This window comes from Electrona antarctica (assembly GCF_951216825.1).
Source record: "Electrona antarctica genome assembly, chromosome: 17".
NCBI classification, from domain to species: Eukaryota; Metazoa; Chordata; class Actinopteri; order Myctophiformes; family Myctophidae; genus Electrona; species Electrona antarctica.
In genome coordinates, this window is record NC_136798.1 from 43,774,659 (window position 1) to 43,795,359 (window position 20,701).

General features: G+C 45.6%; 1 protein-coding gene across 4 annotated transcripts; it reads right to left on the bottom strand.

Annotated features, from left to right (window-relative positions):
- Positions 1-316: 316 nt before the first annotated feature.
- Positions 317-5,557, bottom strand: LOC306940905 (uncharacterized protein). 4 transcript variants are annotated; one of them, XM_079526156.1, is made up of 13 exons: positions 5,401-5,557; positions 5,060-5,152; positions 4,848-4,955; positions 4,330-4,380; positions 4,071-4,136; positions 3,890-3,952; positions 3,608-3,664; positions 3,384-3,491; positions 3,061-3,138; positions 2,716-2,888; positions 2,280-2,300; positions 1,129-1,235; positions 317-842 (listed from the first exon to the last, which is right to left on the bottom strand). In XM_079526156.1, the coding sequence occupies exons 2-12, from the start codon at positions 5,127-5,129 to the stop codon at positions 1,221-1,223; spliced, it is 810 nt and encodes a 269-aa protein (XP_079382282.1). In that variant the 5' UTR covers positions 5,130-5,152; positions 5,401-5,557; the 3' UTR covers positions 317-842; positions 1,129-1,220. The 4 variants fall into 4 exon arrangements, with proteins under 4 accessions (XP_079382282.1, XP_079382279.1, XP_079382281.1 ...); XM_079526153.1 differs by having other exon boundaries at positions 5,060-5,291; XM_079526155.1 differs by lacking the exon at positions 2,280-2,300 and having other exon boundaries at positions 5,060-5,291.
- Positions 5,558-20,701: the final 15,144 nt, after the last annotated feature.

The following is a 20,701-nucleotide window of genomic DNA, read 5'->3' on the forward strand; positions in this document are numbered from 1 at the left end:
AAGTGGCAAATTGCCAATCAGCTGCCAGTCCTGGTGTGTGTGTGTGTGTGTGTGTGTGTGTGTGTGTGTGTGTGTGTGTGTGTGTGTGTGTGTGTGTGTGTGTGTGTGTGTGTGTGTGTGAGAGAGAGTGCAGAGTCCTCACAAGTACTGTTAAAAAAACTCTACCACAACGTCACTAAAAAGTACATTAAAACACTTGAACCTTTGCAAAACAAACACATAGTAATATACAGACGTACATTATGACAATATTTCAATGTGTGCATTGGTAAAATACACTTGTTACTACTTACGAATACAAATGTACTAGCCTGCAAAAAAACAAGACGATAAATATACCCTCAATCCTTGGCTCAGAGTATTCCACGGTGGCTCAGTGGTTCTGGCAGTTGCCGATGGTGTGAGAGGACGCTGGTTCGAGACAAGTCAAGATTCGTGTCCTCGATGCGGGGGAGGGGGGCAATCAAACACAAGTGTTTGGTCAAATCACATGACTTCCATTGGAAAAGCATTGAGGCGGCCATGAAACACAGGCAGAGCACAGAACAGTTCTTTATGTGTGTACGAAGCCCCAGAGACCCGAAACACGTGCATCAATGAGGTTTTCTTTGTATTTGTGCATAAAACAGCTTCCTTGTGCAAAACAGCTTCCTTGTGCAAAGTAAAATAAAGTACTGTTGTCTCCAGTCTAGACCTTGTGCAAAATAAAATACTGTTGTCTCCAGCCTAGTCCGTCTTGGTCCTGCCACCTCCACCCAGCCTGTCTGGAGCATATTTCAAGCAGTAAGCAATTTGGTCAGAGATGTTAGCCTCCGTTTCTTTGGTGCTCCTCTGGACACTCTCTGCAAGACAGACAAGATGGGCTACAGTAAGCAGTAAAACCATTAAGCGGCAGAAATTCGAAGGGGTCAAACATTTAATCTAATGCTCAAAGTTAAAGGGATTTCAAGTTTGGACACTGGCTACATCATTACAAAATGAAAGCAAAAAGAGATATCCGTTTTAAAGGTGTCAAAGAACATAAGAACCATCCAGAATGTATACACTTGAAAACATTGTGGGTAGTTGCCTGGTTATTCACAAGTGGCCACTGTGTCAAAACATGGGTACTGGATATATGCCGTTTACCTATGACCACAGAGTAGAGGTGGAGCTTGATGAAAGACAGCTTTCTTTCTTTGGTTCCCAGCTTTCCCTTCATATTGAATTTTGCCATGAGGTCATTTGACATCAACCTGTGGATACAAAAGGTATTTAAAAGTGATGCAATTCCATTAACTTGTAGACTAGTAGAGGGCACCCCTAGAAGAGTACCTGTTGAGGGTACATGCAGTAGAAGTTAATTAAAAAATAGCACATTTTCAAGCTCATAGCGCGGCACAAGTGTCACACTATGAGCTTGTAGCTTGAGCTGCTATTTTTGAAATATCGTGAAAATGTGGCACACATCTTTGAATACAGATTCTTTCAGAGCGAACGTTTAACTCAAATCTTTGCTTCTGGGGGGGTCCCAAATACAGATATGTCTGGGGTCCTTGACATGAAAAAGGTTGAGAACCACTGGCATAGAAACATGGGGTTTTCAGAAAACTGTCAGGATTTAGAAGACATTTGTAGAATCTGTTTTCAGGATGTTTGTTTTTCCTTTTAGCATCAACCCATTTACACGTGAGGACTTTTTCCCCATTGTGATCCTGTGTATTCAAGTCAACAGAGCATCACATATTACACCTTAATACATGTCATCAACAAATATAAACAGCTATATTTACTACTAGTAGTCTTGAGTAGCCAGTCATGTCTCAGACGAGTGCATTTGGGGATATCTAAATTCAATGTAGGGGCTACAACTGTGTGGAAAGTCTTTTGCGAATTAAAACCTGCATTGCAAAGTCTTTCATATTTGGATGGTATCAGGATTGGTTTAACGCAGAGGGTGTAGTACATACTGGAAACAGACAACCCTAAACCAAAGCAAAATGGAATGCTACCTAGCACTAAACAGATAATATATATGTCAGAATACCTGAGCATCGTGAACAACCCAAAACTTAAGTCTTTACTAGGTACAGAGTCAGTGGACACAGCCTTCAATAGAGAAAGGCCGCCACAGAAAGACCCCGCTCCCAAGGGATGACTATGCACCATTGCACCCACCCACTGCACACACAATGTGGTGGAAACTGAGCAATACTTTTTAAGCACCTGCCCACTATACAAAGACAGACATACTTCCCACAGATTACATACACCCTATGTGAGTTTGAAAACTACCATACCACAGCAGCAAGATGTGTGACCTGTTGTGATAAAAGAAGGTTAGCTAATGGAATACAACCAAACTAAGGTCTACTAACCATTGAGTGTACCTCTCGACCTACTGCACATATAAACAGCTGCTACCTTTATGTATTTTAAATCGGATGCTTTTATTGTATACCATTTAAATATTTTTAAGGACAATTGCTGCCATTTGTCCAAAAGTGACTGCAAAAGATTGCTGCCATTTGTTTCAATAAGCTTTAATACACTGTAGGCTATACTGTAAAGCATGTATAATGACGCAATGTGATACAACAGTTTACACAATGCCGTACCCCTCCAACTGTATACTTCCCCATTTTGAAATGATTAAATTACATTTTGACACATGCTTTGATACAGTGTCAAATTGCTACAGTTTTGAAACAGTTATGCTACAGTTGTGAAACCTACCAGATGCTGTCTTTCAGTAGCCGAGGTGAGGGACTCGTCAAGGACGGTTAGTCCCTCTACTGTGGTCGCCTTGGCCGGAAGGGGAGCACTCTCATCTTGACTGCTTGACAGCTTCAAGTCCTGCAACCCGTCCCGGATAGAAACGAGCAGCTCCAGAACCTTCCTCTGAAATTCTAAAGCATAGAAACGAATGATCACCACAAATAGAAAGAGCACAACCATACCAACAGCACAATGTGTGTGTGTCTGTGTGTGTGTGTGTGTGTGTGTGTGTGTGTGTGTGTGTGTGTGTGTGTGTGTGTGTGTGTGTGTGTGTGTGTGTGTGTGTGTGTGTGTGTCGCTTACTTGCTTGCTGCATTGGGTACGGTGATGCTCGTTGTAGTCTGGGGGTGGAGGTGGAGGTGGGGTTGCGTGACTTTTTTCCTGTTTGATGAGACAGGCATCCATAAGGTTATTTATTTGCCACTTTTCTTTAGTATAAACCATTGCATTAAGTACAAGTTCAAATCCTACAAATGTAACCTAGTAGTGGCAGCTAGTGTTCTTCCGAAATGAAGAACAGCAGCCCCCCCTCTCCACACAGTAATTAATCAATTGTAAGTATTGTAAGACTAGCATATACCGGTATAGGTCAAATGTTTATTAAAAAATTCTGACTTCATACGAACTTTTCGTAGGGGTAACTGGTGGGAAACTCTGTGCAGATCCCATGCTGTCATCAGTCTGATAATCTTGCAGTTCTGGCTCTTGCAGTTCTGGCTCTGAACTGAAGTGCCCTAAAGAAAACAGTGATTAACACCTTCTGAAATTCTAATGCATAGAAACAAATGACTACAATTAATTAGAGTGCAAAACCATACCACAACAACTTAAGTGTGCGTGCGTCGCTTACTTGGTTGCATTGGCTCAGGCAATTGAGTGGAGCTGGGTCCAGGCGACTTGGTTTTTTCTGTTTGATGAGACAGGCATCCATGAGAAGGTGATCTACTTTACTTTTATTCAATATGAACTACCATTGCATTTAATATATCCTCCATATATGACAGAGTGGCAGCTCCAAAATGAAATAAATGCAAACAATGATGACTTTAACAAACCAACAATCTAAAGTTGAAAAATGTTTAAGGAAGCACAACCTAGTTTTGGGGTGTGTGTGTGTGTGTGTCACAATTACTTCCTTGGTGTTTCTGGGCATTTTGGTCAGAGGATGGAGTGGAGGTCGTCCCTTGCGACTTTTCTGTTTGATGAGACATAGTTTTGGGATTCAGTGTGTGTCTCTATTACATTGTTGTGTATGACTAGCATACCACTATGAGTATGGGGCAAATGCTAATAAAAGCAGACTTCATACTAACCTTTTGGTCGAACACTTTGCAGCACCACCTTCTGTGGCACAAGTGGCAGCTCTGGACTGAAGCGACCTAAAGAAAACTGTGATTAAAACCGGATTTTTTTACTGTATAGACTCATTACCTGCCTTCAGCTGTATTGTATATGAAACAGAAAAGATACTATATTCCACGTCAATATTGCTCCCGTCACTGGCATTTGTAGCCTACACACTCAATCATAATCAAATGGGACTGCCAACGTCCAGCGGTGGGGGGAACAAACCTTGATCTTCCTCTTCTTCAGATTGCCCACCGTGTTCCTCTTCATCCTCAACTAATTGAGACAGAAATGTTGGCAAAAACTTCAGTTGCAAATAGCTTTGTTGAATTATTATTGTGTTGGCGTACAGACGTTATAGTAGCCCTGTCGCAATTATTGCCTGATTGCAGTTGTGGGTGAAACGCCTTACTCGCTTCCACGTAAGAAAAATATTCAAAATGTTCCCAAAAAATAAAAAGAGGAAGAGTTGCCAAAACAGCTCTACAAGCCCACAGTCATCAAGAGCTTGTAGATCAGCCATTTTGTATATAAAACTTAAAGCAATGTTTCGTTTTTCATTTAATATTTTGTCATGTGCTTTTTTTTTACAAAACCTAAAAGCCAAACAAATTATGCTTTTAGATTCCAAATGTTCAATGCCAAAAAACAATGACCTTGTTATTCAGTTATTCGAGTGACAATCAATCATGTAAGCGTTACAATTCAGAGAAGATTGACTACTGCCAAGTTAAAGAACATACCATATTCTGGATAAAGCCTTTTTTTCTTCTGTCTTTTTCCAGAAGGTTCTTCACCACCAGCTTCTGCAGCACTGGTGAGATCGTAATCTTCACATGCTTGGAAGTCATCTATCAATCAAACAGAGGCAAGGCAATGGTTGTCAATGCATAACATATGCACAAGTTGGCACGTTAATGAAGACAAAGTGCACATAATAGATGCAACTACCAACCTGAGCGCATCTTCTCTTTTATGAGGCGAAACTGACGCCAGCCACTTTTTGGTTCTCGTCGTTCCGTCATGCGTTTCTTGGCATTTGGGACAGCTGGCCAAAACAGTTTCATATGTTCAAAGTCCATCCATTACAACTGTAACTCCCTCCGAGCACAAACAGACACAATGTGGTTTCCTTGAAACTGATTTATTGGAAGGTGCCTTCTTGCCCTCCCAATCCACCGTGAAAACTAAACAAACAATAAAACAAGCACGTACAATTAACATAAATGACATGCACAGCATGTAGATGCAAACATTTCACATGAGTAAAATACAGACAAAACAAACAACAAATACCTCGTTGGCTGCGTGCATAACAAAGGGGGAATACTCTCCAGTCTTCTTATAACCTTTTCTTAGACAGTCTCTTATGACCTTTACTTCTTGTAACTTTAAAGTCTTTGTGTGACCATGACCAGTGTAAACGGAGCTGGCAGAGCTGCTGCTTCTAGCTGCTTCTAGCTGCGGCTTGATTGCATACACAAAACTCCTGTGTACCAATTGACGTGAGAGCAGACCAAACGAGACACAGAATATGACGTTGACTCTTCAAAATAAAAGCATTAAAACAACTTGACATGAAATAATGTTTTAACATGAATGTAACTATTAACTATGAACTTCTTAATTATGCACTTGTACACTTAGAAAGATAATAAACAATTATGAACTTATTTTAACCTTATTATGAACTTTGTCTTAGAGAAATAAAGCAAACTATATCCCCTATAGTGGCAACAGTTACAACAACAACTTGAGACAAATACATGAAATAATGTTTTAAATGTGACTTAATTATGAACTTCTTCATTATGAACTTGTACCTTTTAGGAATAAAGCAAACTATATCACCTATAGTGGCAACAGTTACAATATGAATGTGTTTAAATGCCAGTGTAGCTGGTTCACACACACACACACACACACACACACACACACACACACACACACACACACACACACACACACAATGCAGCAGGCATTAGACAACCTGACAGCCACCAACCTGGCAACCCTGAATGAGCCAGTCAGCTGCCAGTCTCTGGTGTGTGTGTGAGAGAGAGTCCTGTACTGTTAAAACAAACTCTACCCTAACGTCAGTAAAAAGTACATTAAAACACTTTTTCCTTTCCAAAACAAACACAACGTACATTATGACAATATTTCACCCTTTGCATTGGTAAAATAGACTTTTTCTTTTTTTGTCTTCCCTTCCAAAAAAAGAAAAAATTACCCCAAATCCATGGTTAAGAGTATTCCACGATGGCTCAGTGGTTCTGGCAGTTGCTGATGGTGTGAGAGGACGCTGGTTCGAGACAGTCAACAAGTCTGCAGTCAAGATTCGTGACCTCGGACCAAGGACTAAGGATCCAGAATGAATAAATCAAAATAAATCAGTCTTTACCTTTTGGTCAAGTAAATGTACTATTGGAATGTATGTTGGCGGACGTAATCCAAGATAATCCACTCTGTCAACTTGTAACAGTCAGCAGTGCCAGTTGTTGCCACAGGGTGGTGCACTGCTCCCTTTTGTTTTGCTTTGTGTAGAAGATCTGACGCAATTCCACCTCTTGCTATAGATAGACATGACATGACATGATGTGTGTCAAACAATTGTCACACATGGATGGATGATTAGCCGTGTTTATTTATTTATTTCCGGGGGGAATGAATGAATGAATGAATGACTAACCCTGTAAAACCCGGATTAATTTCTACTTGCAAAAAAACGATTTCAACCTTACTACTACTTTTTACTACTAGGACTTATCAGAGGAAATCATGTAAAATAAATTATATATATATTTTTTGCACATTTATAATAATTATTAAAATAATAATAATACATTAATAATTTACATTTGGGGGACATCTTTCACAATAATAAGGATAAATCCAAATAAATCACACATTACCTAAATGTACAATTGAAATGTATTTAAGACCCGACTCAGCGCCGTCCGAGTTACGTCCCGATAGGCAGAGAATAGTATATATCAGTAGCCCCTAGTTTCCATGTGCTGGCAATAGTTGGAAATGACACGTCCACCTGGGGGAAACCTTGACCAGGCTATGGTGAGTATGCCAGTATGGCCACATTATGCGTGTATTATGTTGGCAGCAGTGCTCCGTTCACGTTTGTTTATTATATTAGTGCTGTCTGCCGTGAGACCTGGCTTAATATGGTCAATACTGAATCAGTCTAAAATATGCTTTGGCGCCCCCCCCCCCCCCCCCCCCCCCCTCCACCTCTCCTCTTGTCTATAGACAGACATGACATGACATGACATGACATGACATGATGTGTGTCAAACAATTGTCACACATGGATGGATGATTAGCATTGTTTATTTATTTATTTCCCGGGGGAGGGAATGAATGAATGAATGAATGAATGAATGAATGAATGAATGAATGAATACATACATACATACATACATACATACATACATACATACATACATACATACATACATACATACATACATACATACATACATTCATTCATTCATTCATTAATAAATAATCATATTTCCGGGGGCATTTCTCTCCAGGTGAGGACAACGCCATCCAGTCAACCAAATATGGATGTCAGAAGATCAGGCATCATCTCGTATGTATTACTTCTACTTCTACTACTACTACTACACACACACCTCACATTGGTTACAAACTCCACCTTACAAACTCCACCCCCTCTCGTTAATGACTCTGCCTCTCGTAATGTTAGGCCACACCTCTCATTGTCTTAGGCCACGCCTACTCGCTATGTAACTCCGCCTGCTTTGTGGGCGTGGTCTATGCAAATTGCATGGGCGTCGTTTATCCTTATTGATGGCCGTCGTCCCGCCTCCTTTGTGGCCGTAGTTTCGGCTACTTTGTGGGATTGGCTTATGCAAATGAAAGGGCGTGGTATGCAAATGAAGGGGATATGCAAATGAAGGGTCTTGGTATGCAAATGAAGGGGATATGCAAATGAAGGGGTGTGGTATGCAAATGAAGGGGAGTAGTATGCAAATGAAGGGCGTGTTTCGGCTACTTTGTGGGATTATCTTATGCAAATGAAAGGGCGTGGTATGCAAATGAAGGGGATATGCAAATGAAGGTGTGTGGTATGCAAATGAAGGGGAGTAGTATGCAAATGAAGGGCGTGTTTCGGCTACTTTGTGGGATTAGTTTATGCAAATGAAAGGGCAAGGTATGCAAATGAAGGGGATATGCAAATGAAGGGTCTTGGTATGCAAATGAAGGGGATATGCAAATGAAGGGGTATGGTATGCAAATTAAGGGGAGTAGTGTGCAAATGAAGGGCGTGTTTTGGCTACTTTGTGGGATTAGCTTATGCAAATGAAAGGGCGTGGTATGCAAATGAAGGGGATATGCAAATGAAGGGGTGTAGTATGCAAATGAAGGGGAGTAGTATGCAAATGAAGGGCGTGTTTCGGCTACTTTGTGGGATTGGCTTATGCAAATGAAAGGGCGTGGTATGCAAATGAAGGGGATATGCAAATGAAGGGTATTGGTATGCAAATGAAGGGGATATGCAAATGAAGGTGTGGTATGCAAATGAAGGGGAGGAGTATGCAAATGAAGGGCGTGTTTCGGCTACTTTGTGGGATTAGCTTATGCAAATGAAAGGGCGTGGTATGCAAATGAAGGGGATATGCAAATGAAGGTGTGTGGTATGCAAATGAAGGGGAGTAGTATGCAAATGAAGGGCGTGTTTCGGCTACTTTGTGGGATTGGCTTATGCAAATGAAAGGGTGTGGTATGCAAATGAAGGGGATATGCAAATGAAGGGTCTTGGTATGCAAATGAAGGGGAGTGGTATGCAAATGAAGGTGCGTGGTATGCAAATGAAGGGCAGTGGTATGCAAATGAAGGGGAGTGGTATGCAAATGAAGGTGCGTGGTATGCAAATGAAGGTGCGTGGTATGCAAATGAAGGGGCATGGTATGCAAAGGAAGGGGCATGGTATGCAAATGAAGGGGCATGGTATGCAAATGAAGGGGAGTGGTATGCAAATTAAGGGGCATGTTTCTGCTACTTTGTGGGATTGGCTTATGCAAATGAAGGGTCTTGGTATGCAAATGAAGGGGATATGCAAATGAAGGGGTATGGTATGCAAATGAAGGGGCATGTTTCTGCTACTTTGTGGGATTGGCTTATGCAAATGAAGGGTATTGGTATGCAAATGAAGGGGATATGCAAATGAAGGGGTGTGGTATGCAAATGAAGGGGAGGAGTATGCAAATGAAGGGCGTGTTTCGGCTACTTTGTGGGATTGGCTTATGCAAATGAAAGGGCGTGGTATGCAAATGAAGGGGATATGCAAATGAAGGGTCTTGGTATGCAAGGGGATATGCAAATGAAGGGGTGTGGTATGCAAATTAAGGGGAGTAGTATGCAAATGAAGGGCGTGTTTCGGCTACTTTGTGGGATTATCTTATGTAAATGAAAGGGCGTGGTATGCAAATGAAGGGCGTGTTTCGGCTACTTTGTGGGATTGGCTTATGCAAATGAAAGGGCGTGGTATGCAAATGAAGGGGATATGCAAATGAAGGGTCTTGGTATGCAAATTAAGGGGATATGCAAATGAAGGTGTGGTATGCAAATGAAGGGGAGGAGTATGCAAATGAAGGGCGTGTTTCGGCTACTTTGTGGGATTAGTTTATGCAAATGAAAGGGTGTGGTATGCAAATGAAGGGGATATGCAAATGAAGGTGTGTGTGGTATGCAAATGAAGGGGAGTAGTATGCAAATGAAGGGCGTGTTTCGGCTACTTTGTGGGATTGGCTTATGCAAATGAAAGGGTGTGGTATGCAAATGAAGGGGATATGCAAATGAAGGGTCTTGGTATGCAAATGAAGGGGAGTGGTATGCAAATGAAGGGGAGTGGTATGCAAATTAAGGGGCATGTTTCTGCTACTTTGTGGGATTGGCTTATGCAAATGAAGGGTCTTGGTATGCAAATGAAGGGGATATGCAAATGAAGGGGTATGGTATGCAAATGAAGGGGCATGTTTCTGCTACTTTGTGGGATTGGCTTATGCAAATGAAGGGTCTTGGTATGCAAATGAAGGGGATATGCAAATGAAGGGGTGTGGTATGCAAATGAAGGGGTGTGGTATGCAAATGAAAGGAAGTGGTATGCAAACGAAGGGCGTGGCGACACCCACTAATTTGCATACGCGACACCCACTAATTTGCATAGCCCTCACCCACAAAGTAGCCGAAACAACGCCCTTCACATTTTCATAACCCACTCCCACAAAGTAGCGGGAACATACGTACATGTCCCCCACATGATGACGTACATGTTCCATTCGCGACGACGTACATGGTCCCTCCACGATGACGTACATGTTCCCTCCACGATGACGTACATGTTCCCGCCACGATGGCGTACATGTCCCCTTCACGATGACGTACATGTTCCCGTCACGATGACGTACATGTTCCCTACATGATGACGTAAAGGCTCCATCTACGACGACGTGCATGTTCCCTCCACGATGACGTGCATGTTCCCTCCACGATGACGTACATGTTCCCTCCACGATGACGTACATGTTCCCTCCACAATGACGTACATGTTTCCTCCACGATGACGTACATGTCCCCTTCACGATGACGCACATGTCCACGTCACGATGACGTACATGTTCCCTACATGATGGCGTACATGTTCAATTTACGACGACGTGCATGTTCCCTCCACGATGACGTACATGTTTCCTCCACGATGACGTACATGTTCCCTCCACGATGACGTACATGTTCCCTCCACGATGACGTACATGTTTCCTCCACGATGACGTACATGTCCCCTTCACGATGATGTACATGTCCCCTTCACGATGACGTACATGTCCCCTTAACGATGACGTGCATGTTTCCTCCACGATGACGTACATGTCCCCTTCACGATGACGTACATGTCCACGTCACGATGACGTACATGTTCCCTACATGATGGCGTACATGTTCAATTTACGACGACGTGCATATTCCCTCCACGATGACGTACATGTTCCCTCCACGATGACGTACATGTTTCCTCCACGATGACGTACATGTTTCCTCCACGATGACGTACATGTTCCCTCCACGATGACGTGCATGTTCCCTCCACGATGACGTGCATGTTCCCTTCACGATGACGTGCATGTTCCCTCCACGATGACGTACATGTTCCCTTCACGATGACGTGCATGTTCCCTACACGATGACGTGCATGTTCCCTTCACGACGACGTACATGTTCCCTACACGATGGCGTACATGTTCCCTACACGATGACGTACATGTTCCCTCCACGATGACATACATGTTCCCTCCACAATGACGTACATGTTCCCTACACGATGGCGTGCATGTTCAATACACGACGACGCGCATGTTCCCTTCACGACGACGTGCATGTTCCCTCCACGATGACGTACATGTTCCCGTCACGATGACGTACATGTTCCCTACATGATGACGTAAATGCTCCATCTACGACGACGTGCATGTTCCCTCCACGATGACGTGCATGTTCCCTCCACGATGACGTGCATGTTCCCTCCACGATGACGTACATGTTCCCTCCACGATGACGTACATGTTCCCTCCACGATGACGTACATGTCCCCTTCACGACGACGTACATGTCCACGTCACGATGACGTACATGTCTACGTCACGATGACGTACATGTTCCCTACATGATGGCGTACATGTTCAATTTACGACGACGCGCATGTTCCCTCCACGATGACGTGCATGTTCCCTCCACGATGACGTACATGTTCCCTCCACGATGACGTACATGTTCCCTCCACGGTGACGTACATGTCCCCTTCACGATGACGTACATGTCCACGCCACGATGACGTAAATGTCCACGTCACGATGACGTACATGTTCCCTACATGATGGCGTACATGTTCAATTTACGACGACGCGCATGTTCCCTCCACGATGACGTACATGTTCCCTACATGATGGCGTACATGTTCAATTTACGACGACGTGCATGTTCCCTCCACGATGACGTACATGTTTCCTCCACGATGACGTACATGTTCCCTCCACGATGACGTACATGTTTCCTCCACGATGACGTACATGTCCCCTTCACGGTGATGTACATGTCCCCTTCACGATGACGTGCATGTTCCCTTCACGATGACGTGCATGTTCCCTTCACGATGACGTACATGTTCCCTCCACGATGACGTACATGTTCCTTCCACGATGACGTACATGTTCCCTCCACAATGACGTACATGTTCCCCCCACGATGACGTGCATGTTCCCTTCACGACGACGTGCATGTTCCCTTCACGATGACGTGCATGTTCCCTCCACGATGACGTACATGGTCCCTCCACGATGACGTACATGTTCCCTTCACGATGACGTACATGTTCCCTCCACGATGACGTACATGTTCCCTTCACGATGACGTACATGTTCCCTCCACGATGACATACATGTTCCCTCCACAATGACGTACATGTTCCCTACACGATGGCGTACATGTTCCCTACACGATGACGTACATGTTCCCTCCACGATGACATACATGTTCCCTCCACAATGACGTACATGTTCCCTACACGATGGCGTACATGTTCCCTCCACGATGACGTACATGTTCCCTCCACGATGACGTACATGTTCCCTACACGATGGCGTACATGTTCCCTCCACGATGACGTACATGTTCCCTCCACGATGACGTACATGTTCCCTCCACGATGACGCACATGTTCCCTCCACGATGACGTACATGCTCCCTCCACGATGACGTACATGGCCCCTCCACGATGACGTACATGTTCCCTCCACGATGACGTACATGTTTCCTCCACGATGACGTACATGTTCCCTACACGATGGCGTACACGTTCAATTCACGACGACGCGCATGTTCCCTCCACGATGACGTACATGTTCCCTCCACGATGACGTACATGTTCCCTCCACGATGACGTACATGTTCCCTCCACGATGACGTACATGTTCCCTCCACGATGACGTACATGTTCCCTCCACGATGACGTACATGTTCCCTCCACGATGACGTACATGTTCCCTCCACGATGACGTTCATGTTCCCTCCACGATGACGTTCATGTTCCCTCCACGATGACGTACATGTTCCCTCCACGATGACGTACATGTTCCCTCCACGATGACGTACATGTTCCCTCCACGATGACGTACATGTTTCCTCCACGATGACGTACATGTTCCCTACACGATGGCGTACATGTTCAATTCACGACGACGCGCATGTTCCCTCCACGATGACGTACATGTTCCCTCCACGATGACGTACATGTTCCCTACACGATGGCGTACATGTTCAATTCACGCCCCTTCATTTGCATACCACTCCCCTTCATTTTCATACCACGCACCTTCATTTGCATACCACTCCCATTCATTTGCATGCCACGCCCCTTCATTTGCATAAACCAATCCCACAAAGTAGCCGAAACATGCCCTTCATTTGCATACCACTCCCCTTCATTTGCATACCACGCACCTTCATTTGCATGCCACGCCCCTTCATTTGCATAAACCAATCCCCTTCATTTGCATGCCACGCCCCTTCATTTGCATACCACGCACCTCATTTGCATACCACTCCCCTTCATTTGCATACCACGCACCTTCATTTGCATAAACTAATCCCACAAAGTAGCCGGAGCCATGCCCCTTCATTTGCATAAACCAATCCCGCAAAGTAGCGGAAACATGCCCTTCATTTGCATACCACTCCCCTTCATTTGCATACCACTCCCCTTCATTTGCATACCACGCACCTTCAATTTGCATAAACTAATCCCACAAAGTAGCCGGAGCCATGCCCCTTCATTTGCATACCACGCACCTTCATTTGCATGCCACTCCCCTTCATTTGCATACCACGCACCTCATTTGCATACCACTCCCCTTCATTTGCATACCACGTCCCTTCATTTGCATAAACCAATCCCGCAAAGTAGCGGAAACATGCCCTTCATTTGCATACCACTCCCCTTCATTTGCATACCACTCCCCTTCATTTGCATACCACACACCTTAATTTGCATGCCACGCCCCTTCATTTGCATAAACCAATCCCCTTCATTTGCATGCCACGCCCCTTCATTTGCATACCACGCACCTCATTTGCATACCACTCCCCTTCATTTGCATGCCACGCCCCTTCATTTGCATAAACCAATCCCGCAAAGTAGCGGAAACATGCCCTTCATTTGCATACCACTCCCCTTCATTTGCATACCACTCCCCTTCATTTGCATACCACGCACCTTCATTTGCATGCCACGTCCCTTCATTTGCATAAACCAATCCCCTTCATTTGCATGTCACGCCCCTTCATTTGCATAAACCAATCCCGCAAAGTAGCCGAAACATGCCCTTCATTTGCATACCACTCCCCTTCATTTGCATACCACGCACCTTAATTTGCATAAGCAAATCCCACAAAGTAGCCGAAACATGCCCTTCATTTGCATACCACGCACCTTCATTTGCATGCCACGCCCCTTCATTTGCATAAACCACTCCCACAAAGTAGGCGGGGTGACACCCACTAATTTACATAAGCGACACCCACTAATTTGCATATACCACACCCACAAAGTAGCCGAAACCACGGCCATCAAATTTGCATAACCCACACCCACAAAGTAGCCGGAACCACGCCCTTCATTAGCATAAACTGCTCCCACAAAGTAAGTTAGCGAGAAAAGTCGGGAAATTCGACAGAACAAATCCGAGACCATTACTGCAACCGGGTCGCGGCCCCGATCGCAGCCGTATAGGGTTTGGGCCAAACGGACATACGGTCGCGACAGTAGCCCTGCACGAAAGCCTCGAAATTTGCGACTTTGACGCGAAAGTCGCAGAACAAATCCGAGACCATCACCGCGGCCGGGTCGCGGCCCCGATCGCAGCCGTATAGGTTTCGGGCCAAACGGACATACGGCCGCGGCGGTAGCCTTGAACGAACGCCTACAAATTGCCGACTTTGACGCGCGACAACGCGCCAACGATAAAACATCACGATCCGACGTTCGGATATGTCGGAGAGCCAGCCGAGACGAACGGTTAGGTGTCTCGGACGTACGCCTCCGACAGTCGTACAAAACGTCCTTCACTTTGGCTCTGTGCATGCAGACACGTCATAGACCCATAGACTCTAACAGCGTCCTGGCTGAAAAAGTGAAACGAGACCGTGCCTCTTAGAAAGGTCGCCCGAGGACGTTCTATAGATCCATGCGTGCGTCTCCGGGAGCTCTATAACATATCCGAAAATCATCCCGGAAGGCCTCACCGTCGTGGCGTTCCAGTGAAGCAAAGTTTGACGTTCACGCGCGCCTATGACGACGATCGTAAGTCTGTTCGGGATGGGCCGAACACCTCTGCGATCGCGGCGACGAGCCGATCTTCGTGATGGTCTGAGTTTTTTTCCCACAAAATCGAGACCAACGCCATTTTTTTCGCCATGGCCTGAATATGGATATTCGGGGGTGTTACATATTTAAAAAAATATCTATCACTTATTTGTTAAGGCATTTGGCCCAAAGGTCACCGTGGCAGTCTTTCGGCTGACCTTTGACCTTTGCAAACGTCGTGGAAATTCGAGACCGGTTCCATTGGATTCGACATGTCCTGAATATGGATATTGGAGGTTCTTACATATTTTTAAAAATATATATCACCCCGTTTTTTTAAGAATTTGGCCCAAAGGGTCACCGTTGCAGTCTTTTTGCTGACCATTGACCTTTGCAAACGTCCTGGAAAGTCGAGACCGGCCCCATTGAATTTGGGACGCTCTAAATATGAATAAAATGTCTCGTTTGCGAAGAATAGGGTTAGGGAACATATTTTAAAGGTGTGTTTTGTCTGTTTTCACTTCTGTGGAGAGAGGGGAGAGAGGAGGCAGTCTTTTTGCTGACCATTGACCTTTGCAAACGGCGTGGAGAGCCCAGACCGACGCCATTGGATTCTGCATTTTCTAAATATGAATAAAATGTCTAGTTTGTGAAGAATAACATTAATGAACATGTTGTGTTTTGTGTTTTGTCTGTTCATTCAAAAAGAGAGGAGAGGAGAGGAGGGGAGAGGCATATGGCTTCATGAAATGAAATCTATATTTACCCAGGGTATCTGGGCTAAGCTCAAGAACTTGTTTCCAGCCAGGCCCTGCTCATAGAACACATTTCATCGTAGTGGTTGATGCCTTGTTCAAGGGCATTTCAGCGGTGGTAATTTTAACGTGTCGGACGGCTGATTCGAACTGGGAACCTTCCGGTATCTAGACCGCGCCGCTATCCGTTCGGCCACCGCTGCCACATACATGTGGATGGGCTGTGGCGCTGTTCTGAATTCCACTGGCAGATAACGGTCTTTTCTTTGATTCGTTTCTCTGACTTCCTATGTAAGTGCTGCTATTAAAATGCTTACTTTAAAAAGACTAAAATAGCTAAAATACAACAATTCATGGTCATAAGTTCATAAAGCATAATTCATAATAATGTCATGATACAATAATAAATATGTGGTTCATAATTGATTTCATATGAGGTTAAAAATGTAAACATGATGTGATGATAACTTTCTGAGGCAGAACCAAGTTCCCTGTCTGTCAGTAGCAACACTGGACCATGATTGATTGACTGATTGATGCATGATTGCCTGGCATTGCACACAGGTGGTACACACATTTCTCTCACTCATTCAGACTCTGGTCTGCACAAGGAAGCACACTCGCAGCAGAGTAGTGTGTTTGAACTGTTTAAAGTTATTAAACACGGTCAAAAGGACATTCAAAGGACTGTATGAAACTCAAGAAGCATCAAGAACCTCTTTACACAACAAGCGGCCAACGAGGTATTATTATTTGAGAGTTATCTTTGTTGTGTTGTATTGTGGTGTTTTGACGGACACGTTCACCTGCGCATCGCGCATTTCTACATGTTTTGTATTTCTTTGTTTGATCAATATTATGTATTGCGACGTAATTTGTTGATTGTTTATGTGTTTATTATTTTGTGTGAACATAGTTCTCACGGCATGGAACAGCAGAGGGATGAGAAGAATGCCCAATAAATGCCCGTTTATAAAGAACCGACCTGTGTCGTCAATGTTGTGAGAAGAGCTACATCCTACGTGTGTGTGTGTTTCGTGTCGTGTCATTCATCATCACTTTGTTTACTTTACTTTATCACAGCTAACAGTCACATCAAGGTCTGTGAAATAGTTAGTAATGAATGAATAGCTGACTCTGTCGCGATTGTGGCTTTTATGGTGAATGTTTTACAACTATATGAACTTCAACTTTGGCCAGTAGTTGTACAAAGCCATGGGTCTGAATGTAAACAAAGTATATGCTGCTTTATAAGACAACGTTTTATTTTTATATTGAGTGGTGGTGTGATTTGCATGTTATGTAATGAGTCCGAGTTTGTATTGTGCTAAACCAGTCACCAGTAGCATGGATAAGAAGCTAACTATGCTAATCGGAATTAGCATTAAGCTAACTGCATCCACTATAATGTTACACATTATATTAATGTGCTCTGTGTGTTCAGCCATGGCCAGGACGTCGAGGCACGACCGAGAGATGGCGCTGGACGCCAAGAGACGTCTGTGTGTGAGTTCAGATCCCGTGGAGAGGCTGAGGCTGCAGTGCCTGGCCCGAGGGTCGTCTGGCATCAATGGCCTGGGCAGGTGAGTGTGTGCGCGTGCGTGTGTGTGTGCGCGCGTGCCTCCCTCAGGCACAGAAGAGGCGTACACAGACAGTTGGACTGTGAGGTGACGTGGCAGCCCTCCTCCTCCTCCTCGCCATCACCCAGGAAGCCTTGGAGGTGTCGGCCGGTGTTGCTGGGCTCTATAACATATGAAAATCAGACCGGAAGGCCTTACCGTTGTGGCGTTCTACAGAAGCAAAGGTTTTAAATAGCAGATCTACAAGCTCGTAGCGCGCCACTCGGTGTAGTGGAACGTTCGCGCGCGCCATGTCGACTAGAAAGGTCGCCCGAGGACGTACTACAGTTCTACGCGTGCGTATCTGGGAGCTCTATAACCTATCCGAAAAGCAGACCGGAGGGCCTTACCGTTGTGGCGTTCTAAAGAAGCAAAGGTTTTTACGTTCGCGCGCGCCATGTCGACTAGAAAGGTCGCCCGAGGACGTACTACAGTTCCACGCGTGCGTCTCGTGGAGCTCTATAACATATCCCTAAATCAGACCGGAAGGCCTTACCGTTGTGGCGTTCTACAGAAGCAAAGGTTTTAAGTAGCAGATCTACAAGCTCGTAGCGCGCCACTCGGTGTAGTGGAACGTTCGCGCGCGCCATGTCGACTAGAAAGGTCGCCCGAGGACGTACTACAGTTCCACGCGTGCGTCTCGTGGAGCTCTATAACATATCCGTAAATCAGACCGGAAGGCCTTACCGTTGTGGCGTTCTACAGAAGCAAAGGTTTTAAGTAGCAGATCTACAAGCTCGTAGCGCGCCACTCGGTGTAGTGGAACGTTCGCGCGCGCCATGTCGACTAGAAAGGTCGCCCGAGGACGTACTACAGTTCCACGCGTGCGTCTCATGGAGCTCTATAACATATCCCTAAATCAGACCGGAAGGCCTTACCGTTGTGGCGTTCTACAGAAGCAAAGGTTTTAAGTAGCAGATCTACAAGCTCGTAGCGCGCCACTCGGTGTAGTGGAACGTTCGCGCGCGCCATGTCGACTAGAAAGGTCGCCCGAGGACGTACTACAGTTCCACGCGTGCGTCTCGTGGAGCTCTATAACATATCCCTAAATCAGACCGGAAGGCCTTACCGTTGTGGCGTTCTACAGAAGCAAAGGTTTTAAGTAGCAGATCTACAAGCTCGTAGCGCGCCACTCGGTGTAGTGGAACGTTCGCGCGCGCCATGTCGACTAGAAAGGTCGCCCGAGGACGTACTACAGTTCCACGCGTTCGTCTCGTGGAGCTCTATAACATATCCGTAAATCAGACCGGAAGGCCTTACCGTTGTGGCGTTCTACAGAAGCAAAGGTTTTAAGTAGCAGATCTACAAGCTCGTAGCGCGCCACTCGGTGTAGTGGAACGTTCGCGCGCGCCATGTCGACTAGAAAGGTCGCCCGAGGACGTACTACAGTTCCACGCGTGCGTCTCGTGGAGCTCTATAACATATCCCTAAATCAGACCGGAAGGCCTTACCGTTGTGGCGTTCTACAGAAGCAAAGGTTTTAAGTAGCAGATCTACAAGCTCGTAGCGCGCCACTCGGTGTAGTGGAACGTTCGCGCGCGCCATGTCGACTAGAAAGGTCGCCCGAGGACGTACTACAGTTCCACGCGTGCGTCTCGTGGAGCTCTATAACATATCCGTAAATCAGACCGGAAGGCCTTACCGTTGTGGCGTTCTACAGAAGCAAAGGTTTTAAGTAGCAGATCTACAAGCTCGTAACGCGCCACTCGGTGTAGTGGAACGTTCGCGCGCGCCATGTCGACTAGAAAGGTCGCCCGAGGACGTACTACAGTTCCACGCGTGCGTCTCGTGGAGCTCTATAACATATCCCTAAATCAGACCGGAAGGCCTTACCGTTGTGGCGTTCTACAGAAGCAAAGGTTTTAAGTAGCAGATCTACAAGCTCGTAGCGCGCCACTCGGTGTAGTGGAACGTTCGCGCGCGCCATGTCGACTAGAAAGGTCGCCCGAGGACGTACTACAGTTCCACGCGTGCGTCTCGTGGAGCTCTATAACATATCCCTAAATCAGACCGGAAGGCCTTACCGTTGTGGCGTTCTACAGAAGCAAAGGTTTTAAGTAGCAGATCTACAAGCTCGTAGCGCGCCACTCGGTGTAGTGGAACGTTCGCGCGCGCCATGTCGACTAGAAAGGTCGCCCGAGGACGTACTACAGTTCCACGCGTTCGTCTCGTGGAGCTCTATAACATATCCGTAAATCAGACCGGAAGGCCTTACCGTTGTGGCGTTCTACAGAAGCAAAGGTTTTAAGTAGCAGATCTACAAGCTCGTAGCGCGCCACTCGGTGTAGTGGAACGTTCGCGCGCGCCATGTCGACTAGAAAGGTCGCCCGAGGACGTACTACAGTTCCACGCGTGCGTCTCGTGGAGCTCTATAACATATCCCTAAATCAGACCGGAAGGCCTTACCGTTGTGGCGTTCTACAGAAGCAAAGGTTTTAAGTAGCAGATCTACAAGCTCGTAGCGCGCCACTCGGTGTAGTGGAACGTTCGCGCGCGCCATGTCGACTAGAAAGGTCGCCCGAGGACGTACTACAGTTCCACGCGTGCGTCTCGTGGAGCTCTATAACATATCCCTAAATCAGACCGGAAGGCCTTACCGTTGTGGCGTTCTACAGAAGCAAAGGTTTTAAGTAGCAGATCTACAAGCTCGTAGCGCGCCACTCGGTGTAGTGGAACGTTCGCGCGCGCCATGTCGACTAGAAAGGTCGCCCGAGGACGTACTACAGTTCCACGCGTGCGTCTCGTGGAGCTCTATAACATATCCCTAAATCAGACCGGAAGGCCTTACCGTTGTGGCGTTCTACAGAAGCAAAGGTTTTAAG